Consider the following 19,771-nt stretch of genomic DNA (forward strand, 5'->3'; position numbering starts at 1 on the left):
GCGACAGATCTTTTGCAAAACAAAATAATTCTAGAGATATTGAAAAACCGCAAGTGCAAAGTCAAATTATGAACTTCTTTTCTATCTAAACTTCGATTTTATTTAAGATTTTTGTTGTATTTTAAAATATTTGTTTTTTTTTTCAATTTTTATTGTTCTTTTCTCTCATTTAATATATACTTATTTACTACAACGAAAAATTGTATAATTTGGCATATTGTGAAAATAGAAATTTTGTATGAACCAGTTTTTATCCTCAGTCGCCTCTAACGAACAACAGGTCAAGACCCTTGAAGGTTCGTACTAGTCAATTTCTACTGTATAATATGTTTCAGTTTTTTTAAAACATGGCTAATTTTCAATATATCTGTGTTTTCTACCTAGATTTAGGATATTTAACAAAAATATAGAGTGGATCTTAGAGCCACCATAAAAATGACGTGTTTCATTATTGTGAGAAGTTCTTTTGAATCTTTCTACATCCGTACTGATTGCTTTCATTATACAGAGCGTCAAAGTATTTTTTTGAAATTTTGGTATCTTATAGAGCGTTAAAAACGGTTCTAAAATCTCACAAAACAAGCATATTTAAATGAAACGTTGGTTACATTTTTCTGAATATGCATAATTTGCTAATTAAATGGGATTTACAAAAGAAACAATTTTTAAAAATAAAGTTCAAAATCAGAGTTCGTCTCAAATAATCTTAAATTTGGCTTCAATGCAACACAAAAGGCTAAGGAATTTGCTCATCATGGGAAAAACGCGATTAACTATTTATAAAGTTTATACAGGGTGTTACAGAATGTTGTGAGGAAAATTTAAGGACGGATTGTACATCTACAAATATGAGAAAAAGCTCATATAAACATGGGTCCGGAAATGCTCCGTTTTCATGATACGGGATGTCTCAACTTCTCCATTTTTAATAGTTTATTTTAAATCTATCGAAAACCCGTTGAGATATTGAGATGAGTTTCGGTACACGGAAATGTATCATTAAAGGTCACATTTACATGTGCAAAACTGTTTTCTTGAGCACTTACATCAGTGGCGTTCGTGCCGGTTCATCAATGAAATTAGGAAAAAAAGCTATTTAATGCGTCCATAGCCAACTATGATTACCATTTAAAAAAACATAAGTTCACGTCATATCTGAAAAATCAAGGTCATTCTGAAAATATGCTTAACACCATTGAATTCTATGCAAAAACATCTGTAAAAAGAAACTTATTTCATTGATCTAAATTTAATAGATCTTGAGACATTTTAGTTTAAATATTTAGGTAATTTTCAGTTTTTTTCAAATATTTCAGAAAAATTACGTAATTTGTCAAATTGGAAACCGGCATCGCATTACATATGGAATTCTGCCCATATAACTGATTTTTTATTTCTTCAAATAAAAAAGTTACCCATACTGAGAGATAGATTATGGTCACCCTGTATAGTAGTGACCAATACCAGACAAGTGTTTTTATTTCTGCATCGGGGTACATTACAAAAGAATAAAATTAGGTTTGGACCGAATCGACGCCTTTCCTTAGCATACCAAATATACGTTAACACGTGATAACCGTAATAATAGGGAGTTTCTCAAATATACGACACCAAATTCGGAAGATATGCTTTGGGACAAAGTAAGAGAAAGGACATTTTTCAGAATAACTCCCATCTTTGAAATACAGTGTGCTTATTACAACTGGTTTGATTTCATTTATTTGCATTTTTCAATGCATGTCTTAGGTAGATTTAGAGATGTGCAGAAGTTTAAATTTTAATTTTAAACTCGAAAACAAAACGAGACATGAACAAATATCAATGGACAGAAGAGTTCAATTGGCTCTGGGGGAAATAAAACTTCTCGTAAATAGCATCGCTTCCTTCAACTATACCTCTGTAAGCTAGCCAAACTTTCACCAGAATAGTTTGGTTCTAAGGAATTCAGAAAATGCTACTTTCCAAAGAAATTCAAAATCAAAAACCACTAAATACACAAAGGAACCATTTATTTAACAACTTGTCTTAAAAAAAAAGTTACATTCACTTCCTTAATATCCTCCTCGAAGACGGAGCACCAAATGAAGAGTAGACTCTTTCTGGATATTGTAGTCGGAGAGGGTTCGCCCATCTTCAAGCTGTTTTCCGGCAAAAATGAGACGTTGTTGGTCTGGGGGAATTCCTTCCTTGTCCTGAATTTTAGCTTTAACATTTTCAATAGTGTCGGAGGGTTCAACTTCAAGAGTGATGGTCTTTCCAGTCAGCGTTTTAACAAAAATTTGCATGCCACCTCTCAGCCTGAGCACCAAATGAAGAGTTGACTCTTTTTGTATGTTGTAGTCAGACAGTGTTCTTCCATCTTCCAATTGCTTACCGGCAAAGATCAACCTCTGCTGGTCTGGGGGAATTCCTTCTTTGTCTTGGATTTTTGCCTTAACATTTTCGATGGTGTCACTTGGCTCAACTTCAAGAGTAATGGTTTTGCCCGTCAAAGTTTTGACGAAGATCTGCATGCCTCCTCTTAATCTCAACACCAGGTGAAGGGTAGATTCTTTCTGGATATTGTAGTCCGACAGGGTACGACCGTCTTCTAGCTGTTTGCCGGCGAAGATGAGACGCTGCTGATCTGGAGGGATACCCTCTTTGTCCTGAATCTTGGCTTTCACATTTTCAATAGTGTCAGAAGGCTCAACTTCCAAGGCGATGGTTTTTCCAGTAAGCGTCTTAACGAAAATCTGCATCCCTCCTCTTAATCTCAACACCAAGTGAAGAGTGGATTCTTTCTGAATGTTGTAATCAGACAAAGTACGTCCATCTTCCAACTGCTTTCCGGCGAAAATCAATCTCTGCTGGTCTGGAGGAATTCCTTCTTTATCTTGGATCTTGGCTTTAACATTTTCGATGGTGTCAGAAGGTTCGACTTCCAATGTGATGGTTTTGCCGGTTAAAGTTTTTACGAAGATCTGCATCCCTCCTCTTAATCTCAACACCAAGTGAAGAGTGGATTCTTTCTGAATGTTGTAATCAGACAAAGTACGTCCATCCTCCAACTGCTTTCCGGCGAAAATCAACCTCTGCTGGTCAGGGGGGATTCCTTCCTTGTCCTGGATCTTTGCTTTGACATTTTCTATTGTATCAGAAGGTTCGACTTCCAAAGTGATGGTTTTGCCCGTCAAGGTCTTTACGAAAATCTGCATGCCTCCTCTCAATCTCAGCACCAAGTGAAGAGTAGATTCTTTTTGAATGTTGTAGTCAGACAGTGTCCTTCCATCTTCCAATTGCTTTCCGGCAAAAATCAACCTCTGCTGGTCTGGGGGAATTCCTTCCTTGTCCTGAATCTTCGCTTTCACATTTTCAATAGTGTCACTTGGCTCAACCTCAAGAGTGATGGTTTTGCCAGTCAAAGTCTTGACGAAAATCTGCATGCCTCCTCTCAATCTCAGCACCAAGTGAAGAGTCGATTCTTTTTGGATGTTGTAGTCAGACAGTGTCCTTCCATCTTCCAATTGCTTTCCGGCAAAAATTAACCTCTGCTGGTCTGGGGGAATTCCTTCCTTGTCCTGAATCTTGGCTTTTACATTTTCAATGGTGTCTGAAGGCTCGACTTCCAAAGTAATGGTTTTACCAGTAAGAGTTTTAACGAAAATCTGCATCCCCCCTCTTAATCTCAATACCAAGTGGAGGGTGGATTCCTTTTGGATATTGTAGTCAGACAGGGTACGTCCATCCTCCAACTGCTTTCCTGCGAAAATCAATCTCTGCTGGTCTGGGGGAATTCCTTCCTTGTCCTGAATCTTGGCTTTTACATTTTCAATGGTGTCTGAAGGCTCGACTTCCAAAGTAATGGTTTTGCCAGTAAGAGTTTTAACGAAAATCTGCATTCCCCCTCTCAATCTCAACACCAAGTGAAGGGTGGATTCCTTCTGGATATTGTAGTCAGACAGGGTACGACCGTCTTCTAGCTGTTTGCCGGCGAAAATTAACCTCTGCTGGTCTGGTGGGATACCTTCCTTATCTTGGATCTTGGCTTTAACATTTTCAATGGTGTCTGAAGGCTCGACTTCCAAGGTGATGGTTTTGCCGGTTAAGGTTTTTACGAAGATCTGCATCCCTCCTCTTAATCTCAACACCAAGTGAAGAGTGGATTCTTTCTGAATGTTGTAATCAGACAAAGTGCGTCCATCCTCCAACTGCTTTCCGGCGAAAATCAACCTCTGCTGGTCTGGGGGAATTCCTTCCTTATCTTGGATCTTGGCTTTCACATTTTCAATGGTGTCTGAAGGCTCGACTTCCAAGGTGATGGTTTTGCCGGTTAAGGTTTTTACGAAGATCTGCATCCCTCCTCTCAATCTCAGCACCAAATGAAGAGTCGATTCTTTTTGGATGTTGTAGTCAGACAGTGTCCTTCCATCTTCCAATTGCTTTCCGGCAAAGATCAACCTCTGCTGGTCTGGGGGAATTCCTTCCTTGTCCTGAATCTTAGCTTTAACATTTTCAATAGTGTCACTTGGCTCAACCTCAAGGGTGATGGTTTTGCCAGTCAAAGTCTTGACGAAAATCTGCATGCCTCCTCTCAATCTCAACACGAGGTGGAGGGTGGATTCCTTCTGAATGTTGTAGTCAGACAGGGTACGTCCATCCTCCAATTGCTTTCCGGCGAAAATTAATCTCTGCTGGTCTGGGGGAATTCCTTCCTTATCTTGGATCTTGGCTTTAACATTTTCAATGGTGTCACTTGGCTCAACTTCAAGGGTGATGGTTTTGCCAGTCAAAGTTTTGACGAAGATCTGCATTCCTCCTCGCAATCTCAACACCAGGTGAAGGGTAGATTCCTTCTGGATATTGTAATCAGACAGGGTGCGACCGTCTTCCAGCTGTTTGCCGGCAAAGATGAGACGCTGCTGGTCTGGTGGGATGCCCTCCTTGTCCTGAATCTTCGCTTTCACATTTTCAATAGTGTCACTTGGCTCAACCTCAAGAGTGATTGTTTTGCCAGTTAAAGTCTTGACGAAAATCTGCATGCCTCCTCTCAATCTCAGCACCAAGTGAAGAGTAGATTCTTTTTGAATGTTGTAGTCGGACAAAGTACGTCCATCCTCCAACTGCTTTCCTGCGAAAATCAATCTCTGCTGGTCTGGGGGAATTCCTTCCTTGTCCTGAATCTTGGCTTTTACATTTTCAATGGTGTCTGAAGGCTCGACTTCCAAAGTAATGGTTTTACCAGTAAGAGTTTTAACGAAAATCTGCATCCCCCCTCTCAATCTCAACACCAAGTGAAGGGTGGATTCCTTCTGGATATTGTAGTCAGACAGGGTACGACCGTCTTCCAGCTGTTTGCCGGCAAAGATGAGACGCTGCTGGTCTGGTGGGATGCCCTCCTTGTCCTGAATCTTCGCTTTCACATTTTCGATGGTGTCACTTGGCTCAACTTCAAGGGTGATGGTTTTGCCTGTCAAAGTTTTGACGAAAATCTGCATTCCTCCCCTCAATCTCAATACCAAGTGGAGGGTGGACTCCTTTTGAATATTGTAGTCGGACAAAGTACGTCCATCCTCCAACTGCTTTCCTGCGAAAATCAATCTCTGCTGGTCTGGGGGAATTCCTTCCTTGTCCTGAATCTTGGCTTTTACATTTTCAATGGTGTCTGAAGGCTCGACTTCCAAAGTAATGGTTTTGCCAGTAAGAGTTTTAACGAAAATCTGCATCCCCCCTCTCAATCTCAACACCAAGTGAAGGGTTGATTCCTTCTGGATATTGTAGTCAGACAGAGTACGACCGTCTTCTAGCTGTTTGCCGGCGAAAATTAACCTCTGCTGGTCTGGTGGGATACCTTCCTTATCTTGGATCTTGGCTTTAACATTTTCAATGGTGTCACTTGGCTCAACCTCAAGAGTAATGGTCTTGCCAGTCAAAGTTTTTACGAAGATCTGCATACCTCCTCTCAATCTCAATACCAAGTGGAGGGTGGACTCCTTTTGAATGTTGTAGTCAGAAAGGGTACGACCGTCTTCCAGCTGTTTTCCAGCAAAGATAAGACGCTGCTGGTCTGGTGGGATACCTTCCTTGTCCTGGATTTTAGCCTTCACATTTTCAATAGTGTCAGAAGGTTCGACTTCAAGGGTGATGGTTTTTCCTGTCAAAGTCTTTACAAAGATTTGCATTCCTCCCCTTAATCTCAACACTAGGTGAAGAGTGGATTCCTTTTGAATGTTATAGTCAGAAAGGGTACGACCGTCTTCCAGCTGTTTTCCAGCAAAGATGAGACGCTGTTGGTCTGGTGGGATGCCCTCCTTGTCCTGGATCTTCGCTTTCACATTTTCAATAGTGTCAGAAGGCTCGACTTCCAAGGTGATGGTTTTACCCGTCAAGGTCTTTACGAAGATCTGCATTCTGGAAAGAAACGTATGTTTAGAATAAAAATCATAAATCACAAATCATAATTATGTTTGCTACGTTTCTCTATTAATTTCATTGTAAACATGATTCATTCCCCGTTTTGTGAAATAACAGAATTTCGACAGCTCATGATAATGAGAAACAATGTTGTACACTTTTTAGCAAATTAGGGCTAAATTGATAATATGCTGTTAACTTTAACTGAAAGCTAACTTTTTTTTCTTGTAGAAATACATTGAATGTTGAGACAAGTCTTTCTAATTGTTTTTTTTTCAATTTTTTTCATTATTTTCTTAACTTCGTTGGTGCTTGGTAACAGTTTTATTGGAGTTAGTGCTTTCAACCCATTGTTAACCTATTACTTTATGTTTTTTCCTCAAGTACAGATTTTTGCAGTTGGCTGATCAGTGTCAACAACTTTAGCATCTATAACATTAGGAATATAAAATATATAAATTTTTCTTGCATGTCTCTCATTTGATGTAATTATTGTGATGTTCATTTTTCTTTTAAGATTTTCAATCTTGGTTTTCTCCAAGTCATCATTAGGTGTTAATGGCTTTTCCCAGTCCCACTATTCATCTAAGCACAGCTTTCAGTCTTGCAATCTCTATTTTTCGTTTATCAAAGATTACCTTATCTTGAGTAGGTATTATTTTTAAGCTGTGGGATATATGTTTAGCTATATATTTACTCTAATTTGACGTGTTTGAAAACAACTTTTAATTTTACAATTATGGGGGTGGTTATTTTTCCTGAGTAGTCCTTGTGTAGGGTTGAGTCAGGTGCAGGGTCAAAAAAAGAAGATCCGTTACATATTTCCACTGGTGTTCCATTTTTCCTTTGTAGTGCTTTTACAATGACTTTTACTTTCAAACATTTATGGACATTTCAAGTTAATTTAGAAGAACTATCTAATAAATAAGTCTAAAACATCTCTGCACTGCAGTAGTTTCTAAAGAATTCAAAAGTTTTGTTTAAGAGGTTTAATTATCAGCAAACAGAAGTCTGATCTAAGCCCAAAAATACAAACACAATTTTATTTCTAAATAAAAATAATAGGTTGTTGTAAATGTTAATAAAAAAAAATAGATAGTCAGTGGCAAAATTGAGTACACACAAAGTTTTAAAGTTTTTCCAGGAGTAAAAAATATACATACAGAAACCCTATGTAAAAATTACAAATGCAGTGGAATGTTCATTAGTGTAACAGACAATGAGATCTATAAAAACATTTACAACTAGAGACAAGATAGGGTTTGTGGAATCATAAGACTACATAAAATACGGCACAAACGTGAGTACACAGTCTGTGTAATAAAGATCAGTTAAAGCTAAGTAATCTGCAGCAAAAAGGTAATTCATATAGCTTATAAATTGTTTTGCTGCTAATATAATAACCGATAGGTTAGGACATAGCAATACATAACTTAACTCATAAAAAAACTGAAATATCGGAAGATCTAAGCAAACTTATCTTAATCTTAAGTCAAGAAGATAAAATCTCTTCAGTAAATTGGAAATACAATAAAAAGACATTATAAAAACGTTAAAAAAAAAAAATTGTTACAAGTATAAAGTTGCTGGTATTGTGTGCAATAAATTTCATTCTGGACGTCCATGGAAATGAACACCTTTTGATATATGTGAAATAACGAAAACGCTTAAAAAAGATCCTAGAATCAGTGTAGTGCAATTAGCTGGAGATATGTCACAATGGAAGAGGACTCTCATAAATACTAGTACTGTTGACAAACACTCAACTTACAATGTACAACATTTACATAGTGGTATACCCCATAGAAAACCAACTATTAGTGCTAAAAATCAAGCTTACAGTACTTTGCAAAAAATGTTTATCAGAGCCATAGAAATTTTGGAATATCATTCACTTTAAGGATTAAAGCACATATGAATATTTGATTTTAAAAAAAGAGGTAAAACCTATAGTCAACAAAAAATTCTGAGTTGAATCCCAAAAATCTTTTAAACATCACCAAACAGGGGGGGAATACTTTTATTTAATGTTTATATATTTTTCCTTGTGATTTAGTTTTTGTTAACTTCATTTTTCTTTCAGTTTTTGGGTTGTATATCAGACTCACTGCTGCTGCTGACTGTATATTAAATGTAGGTAGATAGTTATTGCAATTTTCAAAAACTTTCAATAGTTGTCAATTATCATTCTATCTATAGCTATAAAAAGTATAATTGATACAGCTGTAAATAGTACTATCTACATTTGCAACTATTGACACGTCACTTTCAATAACATTCTCGTAAGTTCTTGATCGTCATATAAACGTTTCTATCGTGATGACGTCAGTACTAGAGTCTGAACAATAGCCATAGTTCCAGTCACAGTTTTGTTTGTTGGCATTAAATCAATTTTACTGACGAGGACGTTTACTAACAAAAAAAACCCATACATATATTTAAATATTATACAAATACAGGCTTCCTTTATTACCGAGATTTCAATGGGAAACCAGTGGCAGATCACATTTTAAAAGTATTAATTTTGTTGTAGCCTTGCTACGAGGATCCATGTCGCCATCTTGTCCACACCCAGTGTGATTGCACCATTACAACGCAAAAAATGTTATAATTGAACGAATTTGAAACGTAGTAACACAGATTTTTTACTTAATAATTTGAAACTTACTTTTTCTTTATTTGCGAAGCCCTATAACACCTGAATCGGCTTTAAAACACTAGAAATAATTTGTTGCAGAACAATCAAATGGTTCCTAGGAAACCCTTACTAGCAACGACTTCTCGATTGAAAATGATGTTCACCTTATTGTTCAAATATCACTAACACAAAATCACTACTTTAAAACTGCTGCACTCTTTGTCGATGTATGTTTCAATGCGAAACTCCTCAGTTGAATGTCTTTTAACGGCGCAAAGCGAACAAGGAGCTAATTTTATACATTGACATTCCCCCACTCCAAACCATTCTAAAATAATCTCGATACCAAAATACTCTTTGTTTAGTAACTACGATTAAATTAAAACGTAGATGATTATCAATAGATTTAGATACTTATTGATAAAGAAAAAAATAAATGTATTAATAATTTGATGATAATTTTTGAAGAGTTGCAATAATAAAGTACGAGATTAATTCAAGTATATCTAGTAATGTTTTCTTTATCTGGGGAAATATTGGTCACCCTGATAAAAAGTTGACCTTCAGTATAGCTGTCAGATAACAGCTGAATTGATTGGCAGCTGTGCTGTCACGTAAAGCCAAAAGTAGCAAAATGATAGAAAACTGGAAGAGTAATCTGTAATAAAGAATATGAAATTTCCATCAAATGAAATTTTAAATTTAGTAAATCAATATTCTGCAATTTTTAAATATATAATTATCTATGTAAAATACATGAAGAAGAATAATCTCAACTAAACAGTACACAACCACTCATTTGACGATAAGGGACGGTTAAAATGAATATTTTGAAGTTAAACCAACTATTTATTTACTTAATAAAATATAATTTCTATCCTAACTGAGGAAAAAGTATTCTTAGGTTTGACAACATCGCAAAGTCTTTGTTGTTTATTAAACCTCCAGACGACACGTATTGATCAGCTGATTTGTGTTTAGGTTTTAAGTCCGTAATTTATTGTGGACAAATAGACATTAACTTTCGATTGATTTGTTGAATTTCTCCATTCAAAATGAACAGAACGAGAAACCAAGTACCTTATGTTGGAAAATATCTTAGAAACATACTGCGAACTTTACATAATGAGTTAAAATGTAAGGGAAGTCATAGATAACGAGAATTTTAATGAGAAAAATTGAAAAAAAAATCGCGACTATGATTTATACTATCGATTTTCGTACCTACCTAATCATATAATTAGTTTGAAATTTCCCTAAAAGTTGTACAAAATTGTCAGTATTCTCATCGTTCGCTCAAGTTTCTGCTTAGTTGAAATGGTATCTATATAAAAAAAATTCTAGTTTTTCTTCAAATACCTTTTACTCTTCATTTAAGTGCTTCATACGTTTTTATTATTTACCATACACATTTTTAAAATATGAATTTAAGACGTTTTAAAAACATTTCTCTAGATAACCTTCGGAATATTCTAGAACAATTTGCGTTTCAGCAATTCCAAAAAATTAGATTAAGTCGGTGCCAAGTTCATTTATTCAAGCGATCGCAGATGCAGTTCAAACGCCTCTTAAAATTCTAAGCAAATACTTATGATACAAATCCATTGTGCTGTGCTTTATTTATTGTTATCAATATTGCAGTTAAATAGGACGTCGTTTGTGTGGGAGGGAGTTTAAAGTTGGAAATTTCGTGGTATAATGAGGTTAAAAATAGACTTCCAGTGAATGTTATTATTAAAGAAAATAATATATTCATTTTCCACTTTCGGGTGATTTGCCCCATTAAGGCACAATTATTTTTTATTTTTTACACGCAATAACAGACAATAGATATCAACTAGAAGATACTAATAACACCTATGTATAAGAAAATAAATAATCTATTTTATACAAAAATATGTATAATATATTTCAGTAACAACTAGAGAAGGCAAGTGCGGTTATACCTACATAATATCCATATAGATGACCATTTTTAGACGATTAATTTGTGTTTGAAACACAAATAAACAACAAATTTGCGTCGTCTAAATATCATTGATACAACTATAATAACCTTAGAATCTTCCCATATACTTTCGATGCCTCCGCAAATAGTAATTTCCCTTTGTTTCAATTCCTTACGTTATAAATAGTATAAAGTATAAATAGAGTTCTTAACATTAATAAGCATGACGTAGTGAGCAAAATTAAAACAAGTTTCGTCCCTGTTCACGTGCAAATAAAATAGTTAACGATTTACATGTGTATTGGCAGACTAAAGCGTTAATTAATAAAACTACTTTTGGCTTTGAATAGTACATAAAACGCCCGCTCGAATATTGAGTAATTCCAATAACAAATATGAAAACATCCCCTTTTAATACAGGCCCCCGAAGGGCGGCCAAAACACTGCGCATAATTAGTAATTATAAAAATGTTGTTTTAATAACTATAAAGGAACAACTATTAAGGCATTAAACTAAAACTAGGAGAGCCCAAAGAGTTTCATGGCGTTAAAGGAAGTGGCCAAAGCGACTTCCTCCGGCTTCTTATTCATAAATGCCGCAATCATTTCAACGATCGCTGGCAAAGAACAGGGTTCGTTTCTTTGGAAAGTGCAATATCGATGTAAAAAGGTCATAGACCTGTTTGTAAGAAATAAAAAAAACTCATTTACATTAGAACATAACAGTTAAACCTGAAACTCACCTCTCTGTAAGACCTTCTTTAACATGTGTAGGTAACTTTGAGGCCCTAGTATTAGGGTACATAAATGGGGCATCAGTCTCGACTAATAATTTATCAAGAGGGATCAAATTGTCCACTAGCAATTTCCTAACACCACTGTCTGACTTGTCTTTACACAAGTAACCTGAAATTCTTCATGTAAAATCCAAAATTCCCAATCCTTCAAATTACCTGTTAATCCTATGTAATATCCTTTACTTAAATAAGCAAGGGCATTTTCAAAGCTGCCAGTAAAGCAATGGATAACCACAGGTGGTAAATTATTAGAGTACCTATCCAGTATTTCGTTTAGTTCGTTAAAAGCGTCTCGTTCGTGGATAAATAGAGGTTTACTGTGCTCAATTGCTAGTTTAATCTTCAACAAAATATGCTTCAAGTTATTTGTGTGTGTATTATAAAGAAGAACTTACATGTTTCTCAAAAACAGCTTTCTGGTCCTCTGGCTCAGAAAAATTCCTGTTATAATCCAAACCACATTCACCAATAGCAACACATTCTGGATTCTGCACTATCCTCTTTAATTCCTCCCAAGATTGATCATCATAGGATTTTGCATCATGAGGATGAATGCCTGAATGGTTTATTCTTTATGTTTATAATATCAATATGATTTGAACATTATAAGTATACCTGCAGTAGAGTAGAGGGTACCAGGATATATACGAGTCAGTCTTAAAGCTTCTTTGCTACCTTTTACTGACATTCCAGTTACCATAATTTTCTGTACACCTACATATGGTTTATTGAAATGTAAGTTAAGAGATAAAATTTAATAAGTCACCTGAGTCCTTGGCCCTTTGGATTACACTGTCCAAGTCCCTGCTGTACTTCTTGTTAGTCAAATTGGCACCCACGTCGATTAAAATGTAATTCTCGTAACATTTCTCCATAGCTGCTGCTTTGATTAAATCGTCGGTAAGTGTGTCTATGCTCGGAGTGGCCATTTCGTAGGATTTTATTAAAACTAATTAAATCTTGGTACTGGAAGATGGTAAGCACAGATATAACCTATAATATTTATTTACCCAACGTTGACATTTGTCAATTTGGTAGTTACATGATTGTAGCCAAAAAAATTCAATAAACCAAATGTTGTCTCTTTTTAGCTAAAGACATTTATGGTGAAAAAACAAGGGCAGCTTATAATCATAAGTCAATAATTTGGATTGGCGGATGAAATAAGAATTTGAATTTGTAATATATGTGGCTGTGTAAAGAGAGATAAATATATCTAAACTACCACATAAGCAAAAGAGACAATTAATATTTTGCAAGTGTTTTCGTTCTTCTTGAAATAGGAGGATAAGTGAGGTTATATTAGTGAACGGTTTATTTTGCTGTAATGTCAATTAATTTAAGTATCTATATTTTGAAGAAGTTTTAAGTGAAATTCAAACTATGGACCACTCTGTTAATTGTACCCTCTCAGCCATAGACATCAACTCAATTACACAAGCACTAATGAACGGTACTGGGCCACAATTATACGTAAACTTGACAAATACGCCTGCAAATTTTCAAAAAGAAACTACCAGTAAGAGAGCTCCAACATATAAAACTTTCAGCCAAAAACGAATTTCAAATCATGCAAATGCTTCTGCTCCTTATAGTCACAAGCAAACTCAAAATTATAGTCAATCGCACCCTCGACAAATTCAAGACTGTTCCAACCAAGTACACCCTAATTCCTCTCCAAAAAACAAGCTAACAGGCAGTAATCGAAATATCAGTATTCTAAAAAAAATTTCTACCACATCTCTAATTAAAATTCAGTTTAATTCTGATACACGTCTCCAACATATACTGAAAGAAATTTTGTGTTTGACGAGAGAAGCTGATGTAGTCAGTGATCTTATGATAAATAATGATATTGCTGATATGAAGAAGCAGCACAATTTGTTCTTGGACCCAGAAGTAAGATGATTTATTGTCTGCAATAGTTGCTTCAAATTGAAATTCATTTCAGGATGATAGCCTTAGCATAAGCTCTTCTGGTTCCGATTCAGAATTAAACGAAGAGCTACCAGAGGAAATGCAATTTTTTGGAACTGGTGGTATGGAAGAAAGTTCTGCTGATTTTGAAAATCCATTAACAGACTCAGACTCAGAAAAGTAATTTTATAAAAATAAATTTAAAAAAAGTAACAGGACTTTGGTTTTTAATAAATAACATTGTAGGACTGAGACTGCAGATGAAGGTTCTTCAGAGTCTACACAGGAAACTGAATTAAAAGTGAGAAATTGGGCTCCAGGAAATGTGCAAAATAATGACAGTGCTGGTGTACAATTTAAATTGGAGCCTGATGAACTAATAATTGAAGAAAAAGCATTTGATGTTGATCTACAAAATGGGCAAAGGAAATTGCGTGAAGTTCCTGAAAGGTATATGCTTCTACAAGATCGTTATAGATTTTAATATTTCTCTGAACACACATTGAGCACATGGTAAACAGAAAAGGAGTTTCTATGCAGTCACAAATGTGTTTGTCAACAAGTTCACAAATCTTCATTTGGCAAATGATTTGTAGATTTTTCCAAGACATTAAAGGGAATGCACACTAATCCATTTGAATCTATGTGTGCTACAAATATGTTCCCTATTTATCATTGAATTTGTCTGCTCCTTGTTATAATATTTATATATTTTTATTATTTTTAATTAGTTAAAACAATTTTAAAATGGAAAAATATTAATTTTATAATTACAGTTCTGAAGTTTAACAATTTATAATAATGTATATCTGATTGCCTACTGAAGATCTAATGTGCTCCCATCTTTATTTTTGACTTTCATGGCTGCTGCTTTCATAATGCTTTTCAGCATCACCTGTACCATCCAATCTGACATTACAACTCTTGCAATAATACCACATGGTGTCTACCTCCAGTGGAGCCTAAATAATATGCACAGTGAGATTGACAATAAATATAATCATTGTTAAAACCTTTTCTAACAATTGTTCCTTGCTCCAAGCACCAAATTTCTTAATGTGGGTTTTTCCATTCAAATGGTTTGGAACAAAATGAGATTCTTGCAGGACAACATTGCATAGAGTGCAAATAATATAGCCTTTATTTTTAATTAAATTGAATATTTTCCTATCGATTCCTAAAGAATGAGAAGAACTAACATGGAAGTATATTAAGAGATTCTGAATTACCCATTTTTATTAAATTATACCTCATCATTGCTAATTCTCTATGGGGAAAGTCTTGCACATGTTGGTCCTTTTCAGATCTTGAGTAAATGTCTAAATCACATACAAAACATTTGATAATTTCTTCAGACTCAGGAGATGCCATGTATGGTCTACAATAAAGTATAGTTTCACTATAATTGTTTATATAATTAAATTGAATTCTTACTCTTTAAGCAATGGTGGAACTTTAAATAAGTCATTGGTAGTGGCGGTGTGCGTATTATTATTATCCATTTTCAAATTATTGTTATTTTCAAGTTGGGAAGAGTTTTGGGTTGATTTGGGTTGAAATGATGTTTTAACTTGCCCCAACAAACTATAAAGAGAAAAATATCTAGAAAAATCTGAGATTTTTGATTATAAAAAATTACCCAAACAATTTCAGTTTATCTCTCTTCACCCTATCTATTTTTGGTACAACAAAAAATACATTTGCAGGATATCCACTTATATAGACAATAATAAAATAACGGACATCAAGACTGAGAAAGATGAGGATGTTTCGACCGTTCCCAGAAATCACTATAATGATCATGAAGAGGACATAAAAGTAAATTTCGCAGCCTCGTGTAAGGACGTACATTGGAGTGCTCATCAGACACCTCAACAACCACTGTCTTTAACTAATGTAGGAACTGAGAAGAATACCGAAAGGTAAGTACGTAAATAAGGTTATTGGGGCATTATAAGTCGATAATCAATAGTTACTAATACATTGAAGAATTCGGTGCAAAAACTGGTTAACTCCAATTTTTGCCAAATTTCAATTCAATTATGTTTTTTTATTATGTGTTAAGTTATGAAAAAAGCTTTGATGCAAAGTCAGTCAAATCCAAACGGCTTTAGCTGAGATATAGAACTTGAAAAGATGACACAGGAAAATTTTGAAGCGAAAATCAGTAATCTTTCGGAGATTACCGTTTTTTTCCCACCGAAAATAGAGATTGTGTACACCCCTTCATAAAATGTTTTCGTCTAATTACCACTGCGAATGTTAAAATGGATATGGGTACGAAAACGTTTTTTGAACAAAGATATGCACTTTATACATGTGCTTATCTACTCTGATTTCTGTTGAGTGTGTATTGGTTTGTTCATACCAACGCCACACCTAATTACTAAACATCTGAAAAATGAACAATTCTAGTGAATTGAGTGAGTCAAGTGAAGAACATCCATTTGCTGACTCAAGTAGTGACCATATTCTATCAGATCCTGATACTCCAGGACCCCGTTGTAGCATAAAGAATTTTTTTCTCGCCGAAACAATGAATGAAAAACGGACAACCTCAGCTAAGGATAAGCAAGGACCAGAAAAGAAAAAAGGTAAAAAAAAGAATTAAAAACGTACAAGTTTCTGGAAAAGAAATGCGCATAATTAAAGCAAAAGAAGCCAGACATGAAGAACATATTAATTTGACAAATAATAAAGATTCGAAGAAAACTACAGGGCCTAAATGTAGCTGCAAATTAAAATGTTTTACAAAAATTAGTGATACACAAAAACAGAAAATTCTTGAGCAGTTTTATGATATTGGTGACAAAGATGATCAGGATATCTATTTGAGTAGATTAATCACGGCTTCGAGTGTGCAGCGTAAGCGACCAACTACAGGAGACTGAAGAGAAAAATGCAGTTCTTTTCAGTATAAGGTAACAGTACATTTTTGTTAGTACACTTTTTTTTAATCATGTTTTTTTTTAATTCAAGACACGCACCGGGGCTGAAAGAATTAAAATTTGCAAAACGGCTTTCTGTTCTTTGCATGCAATCACAAAACATCGAGTGTCAAAAATAGCAAAAAATTTAGCTGACGGTCACATTATTGTAATATAAGTACTGTTTTACAGTGTTATGAGTTACAGTTCAGTTTTCCATTACATCTTAAACACCATAGTTATCAGATACCCTGTATATTATTAATGTACTGTCAAAGAATATTTCTTAAGTTAAATAAATAAATCCCAAATTGTACTTTGATTTCAGAGTGCAAGCAGTATTCAACCAACCCATCTCATTCATTCATTTTCATTTACCAATTAATTGAAAAAGTTGTATAGAATCACTAATTTTATCCACCATTTTATCAAGAACAAGAATCCACTTTTCATTTACATCCATAGGATAATAATTATAAATAATTATTTTCTCCTTTCATGTACTGAACGTCTCGAAAAAATATTGTTGACCTATTTTTGTACAAAACCCTTCAATTACTCTTCGTTTCATAGATCTGGAAAGCATCAAATCTTCTGGAGATAAAAAAAATTGCAATGATTCTGCTCAAAAAATGGTTGTACGAAGGTGAAAATTTCTGACATTAATTCATTAATAATTATTTCCGCATCCGAAGCTCTGTTCTATTGTATATGAAAACATATGAGGGGAATTACATTTTTAGACGAGTGTAGGTTATCAAAAAAATAATTCTCACTCTCATATTTTCCCATAGACTAGCTTCAGAGGTTAATTTTGGTATTAATTAATTGTTAATATATTGAAGTATATGATAAAATTGTATTATTATTAACGAAATATAACAAGTTAAGAATTAACCGAAATATTGTGATTTATTTACATAGTTTACGTACTATATGGAACTAATCCACAGGTTTTATTGGGTAGGATGATGCCACATTGATGGGTCTGAAATGACATTACTAACAGTTTCTACGAAAAATAATTAAATAAATGAAAGAAAAACTAACCAAAAACTAAACAATGGACTTTTGAATGTTTTGCTTCACGAAACCAGTTATTTTAATGTTAATTATTGTGTGTTATTAATAAAGTTAATACTTGGGAACTTATCGAAAAAAAGGAATGCGTAAAGATCTTTATACAACTGCTGATAAATAAAAAGTCTCTAAACACAAGAAGTGTTTCTTAAGGAATCATGACTTTCTAGCGCCCTTTTTAAGTGAATTTGAATGAAATTTGAAATCTAAAAGTGTAGTGTTGCTTTGATAAGCTTAACAATTGAATATTCCCCATGGCTGAAGAAGTCTTATTAACATGCCCTCAATTGCATGTTAAATTAGTAAGATGTGATAACCTTATTGCCCAGAACTTGGCAAGCAAATTAAGAGCAGTCACTCGAGAACTAAGACAAAACCAACCCAGAGACGATAAAGTAGGAAAGCAGGGTTATGCTTGCATAAAAAATGCTGAAAAAGTCGATAGGCAGACCAAATCACTTTATGACATCAATTTAAAAGAGGAAGTGTTGGAAAATGATACTCAAGATCAAGTATCCGTAAATAACCAAGACAATTTAAGACTTATACCTTCAATTCAAATAAAAGCAGAACCTAGCATTAGCCCCCTAAAACCAAATGGTAAATCCAAGCAGCAATCTTTGTATAATTCTTTTAAACCTACAGTCAAAAGAAAACAAATCCCACCATATCTTGATAATTCAAAAGCTGGCAGATCCCTGCCTTCTTCAGCCAACCATGCTGCAAGCTCCCTTAGTGGAAAACTATTAAATTTTAAATTAAGAACTAACACTAAGCTTCAGCAAACACTCATGGAAATTTTACATTTAAAGAGAGATTATAATTCAATTAGTAATGCTATGGTGCAAGATGAAGTAAAAGCAATGAGGTGGAAGCACAGTTTAGCATTATATCAAGAATCAGAGGTACGTATGTTTTTTTGGTTTTCATAACCTTTTTTGTTTCTTCAATTTATACTTATTTTGATAGAAGGAAAAAAAAGTTATTATTCCTTTTTTGGACAAAATGACTGAGTTAAGTTTCTCCTTAAATTCTTCTAAACAGGAGTTCATTTCAGGATAATATTGTAATGGTAGACTCTGATTCAAATACTTCTGATGATATGTGGAAATATGTTATATGTAATGGCACAGACAGTTATGCCAGCTCAGAACCAGTCATGAAGTGGTCTTGGAAAGTTATTGAACCTGAAGACTTATCAGAAGAGCCTGAAGTTGCAAAAGAGAGCCCTAAGACAGTTATGGAACCTCAAACAGCTTGTGAATGTAAATCTCAAAGGTTTGTACACATTTTTTATTCTTTTAATTGGCCCTAATTCTTTTTATTTTTATTTCTATAAATTCATTTCAAATTGTAGTTTTGAGGATACTAACACTGATGATGATGGATCTTCTATAACCACACAATCTGAAGTTGAACCACTTCCAACTATTTCAGAATCTAGGTAGGTAATGTCTTAAAACAATTTTGAGCTATGTATTTTTTTTTTTTGTAGTATGAGCAGTCTCCTCAATATTGATGGAATTACAATCGAAGTGGATCCAGTGTTTCCTGAATGCCCTCTATGTGCTGAAATCTCAGAATCCTTAGGACAACTTATAACACATATAGAATTATTTCATGAAAAGAAAGTCACTTCAGTAGGAACTGATAATTCTTCTCAGGTATCCTCAACAAAGGAAACTTTTTTAAAACAGAATCCAAAAATTAACCAACATAATAAGCCTTGTAATAAGGGTATTATTCCTGAAAATAAAGATAATCAATCACAGCACAGGGCCTCAAAGAAAAATTTCAATGCATTACATCATCTTACACGTTACGTAAATACTTATACTAATACTAAAAAGGATTTACTTCAAAGGTCCTCTTTTAATCGGGAAAATATTCCAAATACATTAGATATTGAAAAAAGGACTATGAAAGTATGTAAAAAAGAGACTGAAGTGATTGTGTTAGACAGTGATAGTGACTGAATAAATAATATTTTATGTTGTGCTCGTATTTTATTATTATATTATGAAAATTTTTATATATTTTTTTATTTCCTGGGAAATAAAACTCAAAAAAG

At 34.3% G+C, this 19,771-nt stretch overlaps 5 protein-coding genes across 8 annotated transcripts; 2 read left to right on the forward strand and 3 right to left on the reverse strand.

Annotated features, from left to right (window-relative positions):
* Nucleotides 1–1,992: 1,992 nt before the first annotated feature.
* Ubi-p63E (Polyubiquitin-63E) lies at nucleotides 1,993–9,341 on the reverse strand. Of its 3 annotated transcripts, XM_066389260.1 has the most exons (3): nucleotides 9,062–9,308; nucleotides 5,831–6,390; nucleotides 1,993–5,602 (listed from the first exon to the last, which is right to left on the reverse strand). In XM_066389260.1, exons 2-3 carry the CDS (start codon nucleotides 6,387–6,389, stop codon nucleotides 2,052–2,054), a joined length of 4,110 nt encoding a protein of 1,369 aa, XP_066245357.1. In that variant the 5' UTR covers nucleotide 6,390; nucleotides 9,062–9,308; the 3' UTR covers nucleotides 1,993–2,051. The 3 variants fall into 3 exon arrangements, with proteins under 3 accessions (XP_066245357.1, XP_066245356.1, XP_066245355.1); XM_066389259.1 differs by having other exon boundaries at nucleotides 1,993–6,390; nucleotides 9,196–9,341; XM_066389258.1 differs by having other exon boundaries at nucleotides 1,993–6,390; nucleotides 9,062–9,309.
* A 2,074-nt stretch (nucleotides 9,342–11,415) lies between these two features.
* LOC136408066 (3'-5' ssDNA/RNA exonuclease TatD) lies at nucleotides 11,416–12,826 on the reverse strand. The gene is made up of 6 exons (XM_066388830.1): nucleotides 12,543–12,826; nucleotides 12,392–12,490; nucleotides 12,172–12,332; nucleotides 11,933–12,116; nucleotides 11,723–11,885; nucleotides 11,416–11,658 (listed from the first exon to the last, which is right to left on the reverse strand). Exons 1-6 carry the CDS (start codon nucleotides 12,703–12,705, stop codon nucleotides 11,499–11,501), a joined length of 930 nt encoding a protein of 309 aa, XP_066244927.1. The 5' UTR covers nucleotides 12,706–12,826; the 3' UTR covers nucleotides 11,416–11,498.
* Nucleotides 12,827–13,109: 283 nt separating this feature from the next.
* On the forward strand, nucleotides 13,110–16,599 carry LOC136408052 (uncharacterized). Of its 2 annotated transcripts, none has more exons than XM_066388811.1 (6): nucleotides 13,110–13,675; nucleotides 13,728–13,873; nucleotides 13,940–14,143; nucleotides 15,400–15,615; nucleotides 16,109–16,287; nucleotides 16,346–16,599. In XM_066388811.1, exons 1-6 carry the CDS (start codon nucleotides 13,160–13,162, stop codon nucleotides 16,582–16,584), a joined length of 1,500 nt encoding a protein of 499 aa, XP_066244908.1. In that variant the 5' UTR covers nucleotides 13,110–13,159; the 3' UTR covers nucleotides 16,585–16,599. The 2 variants fall into 2 exon arrangements, with proteins under 2 accessions (XP_066244908.1, XP_066244909.1); XM_066388812.1 differs by having other exon boundaries at nucleotides 13,118–13,675; nucleotides 16,533–16,552.
* Nucleotides 14,533–15,263, reverse strand: LOC136408074 (uncharacterized). The gene is made up of 4 exons (XM_066388850.1): nucleotides 15,128–15,263; nucleotides 14,923–15,071; nucleotides 14,707–14,870; nucleotides 14,533–14,655 (listed from the first exon to the last, which is right to left on the reverse strand). Exons 1-4 carry the CDS (start codon nucleotides 15,193–15,195, stop codon nucleotides 14,539–14,541), a joined length of 498 nt encoding a protein of 165 aa, XP_066244947.1. The 5' UTR covers nucleotides 15,196–15,263; the 3' UTR covers nucleotides 14,533–14,538.
* Nucleotides 16,600–17,684: 1,085 nt separating the features above from the next.
* On the forward strand, nucleotides 17,685–19,676 carry LOC136408759 (uncharacterized). The gene is made up of 4 exons (XM_066389903.1): nucleotides 17,685–18,605; nucleotides 18,758–18,978; nucleotides 19,058–19,144; nucleotides 19,196–19,676. Exons 1-4 carry the CDS (start codon nucleotides 17,955–17,957, stop codon nucleotides 19,674–19,676), a joined length of 1,440 nt encoding a protein of 479 aa, XP_066246000.1. The 5' UTR covers nucleotides 17,685–17,954.
* Nucleotides 19,677–19,771: the final 95 nt, after the last annotated feature.

This window comes from Euwallacea similis, chromosome 4, assembly GCF_039881205.1.
Source record: "Euwallacea similis isolate ESF13 chromosome 4, ESF131.1, whole genome shotgun sequence".
Taxonomy (NCBI): Eukaryota; Metazoa; Arthropoda; class Insecta; order Coleoptera; family Curculionidae; genus Euwallacea; species Euwallacea similis.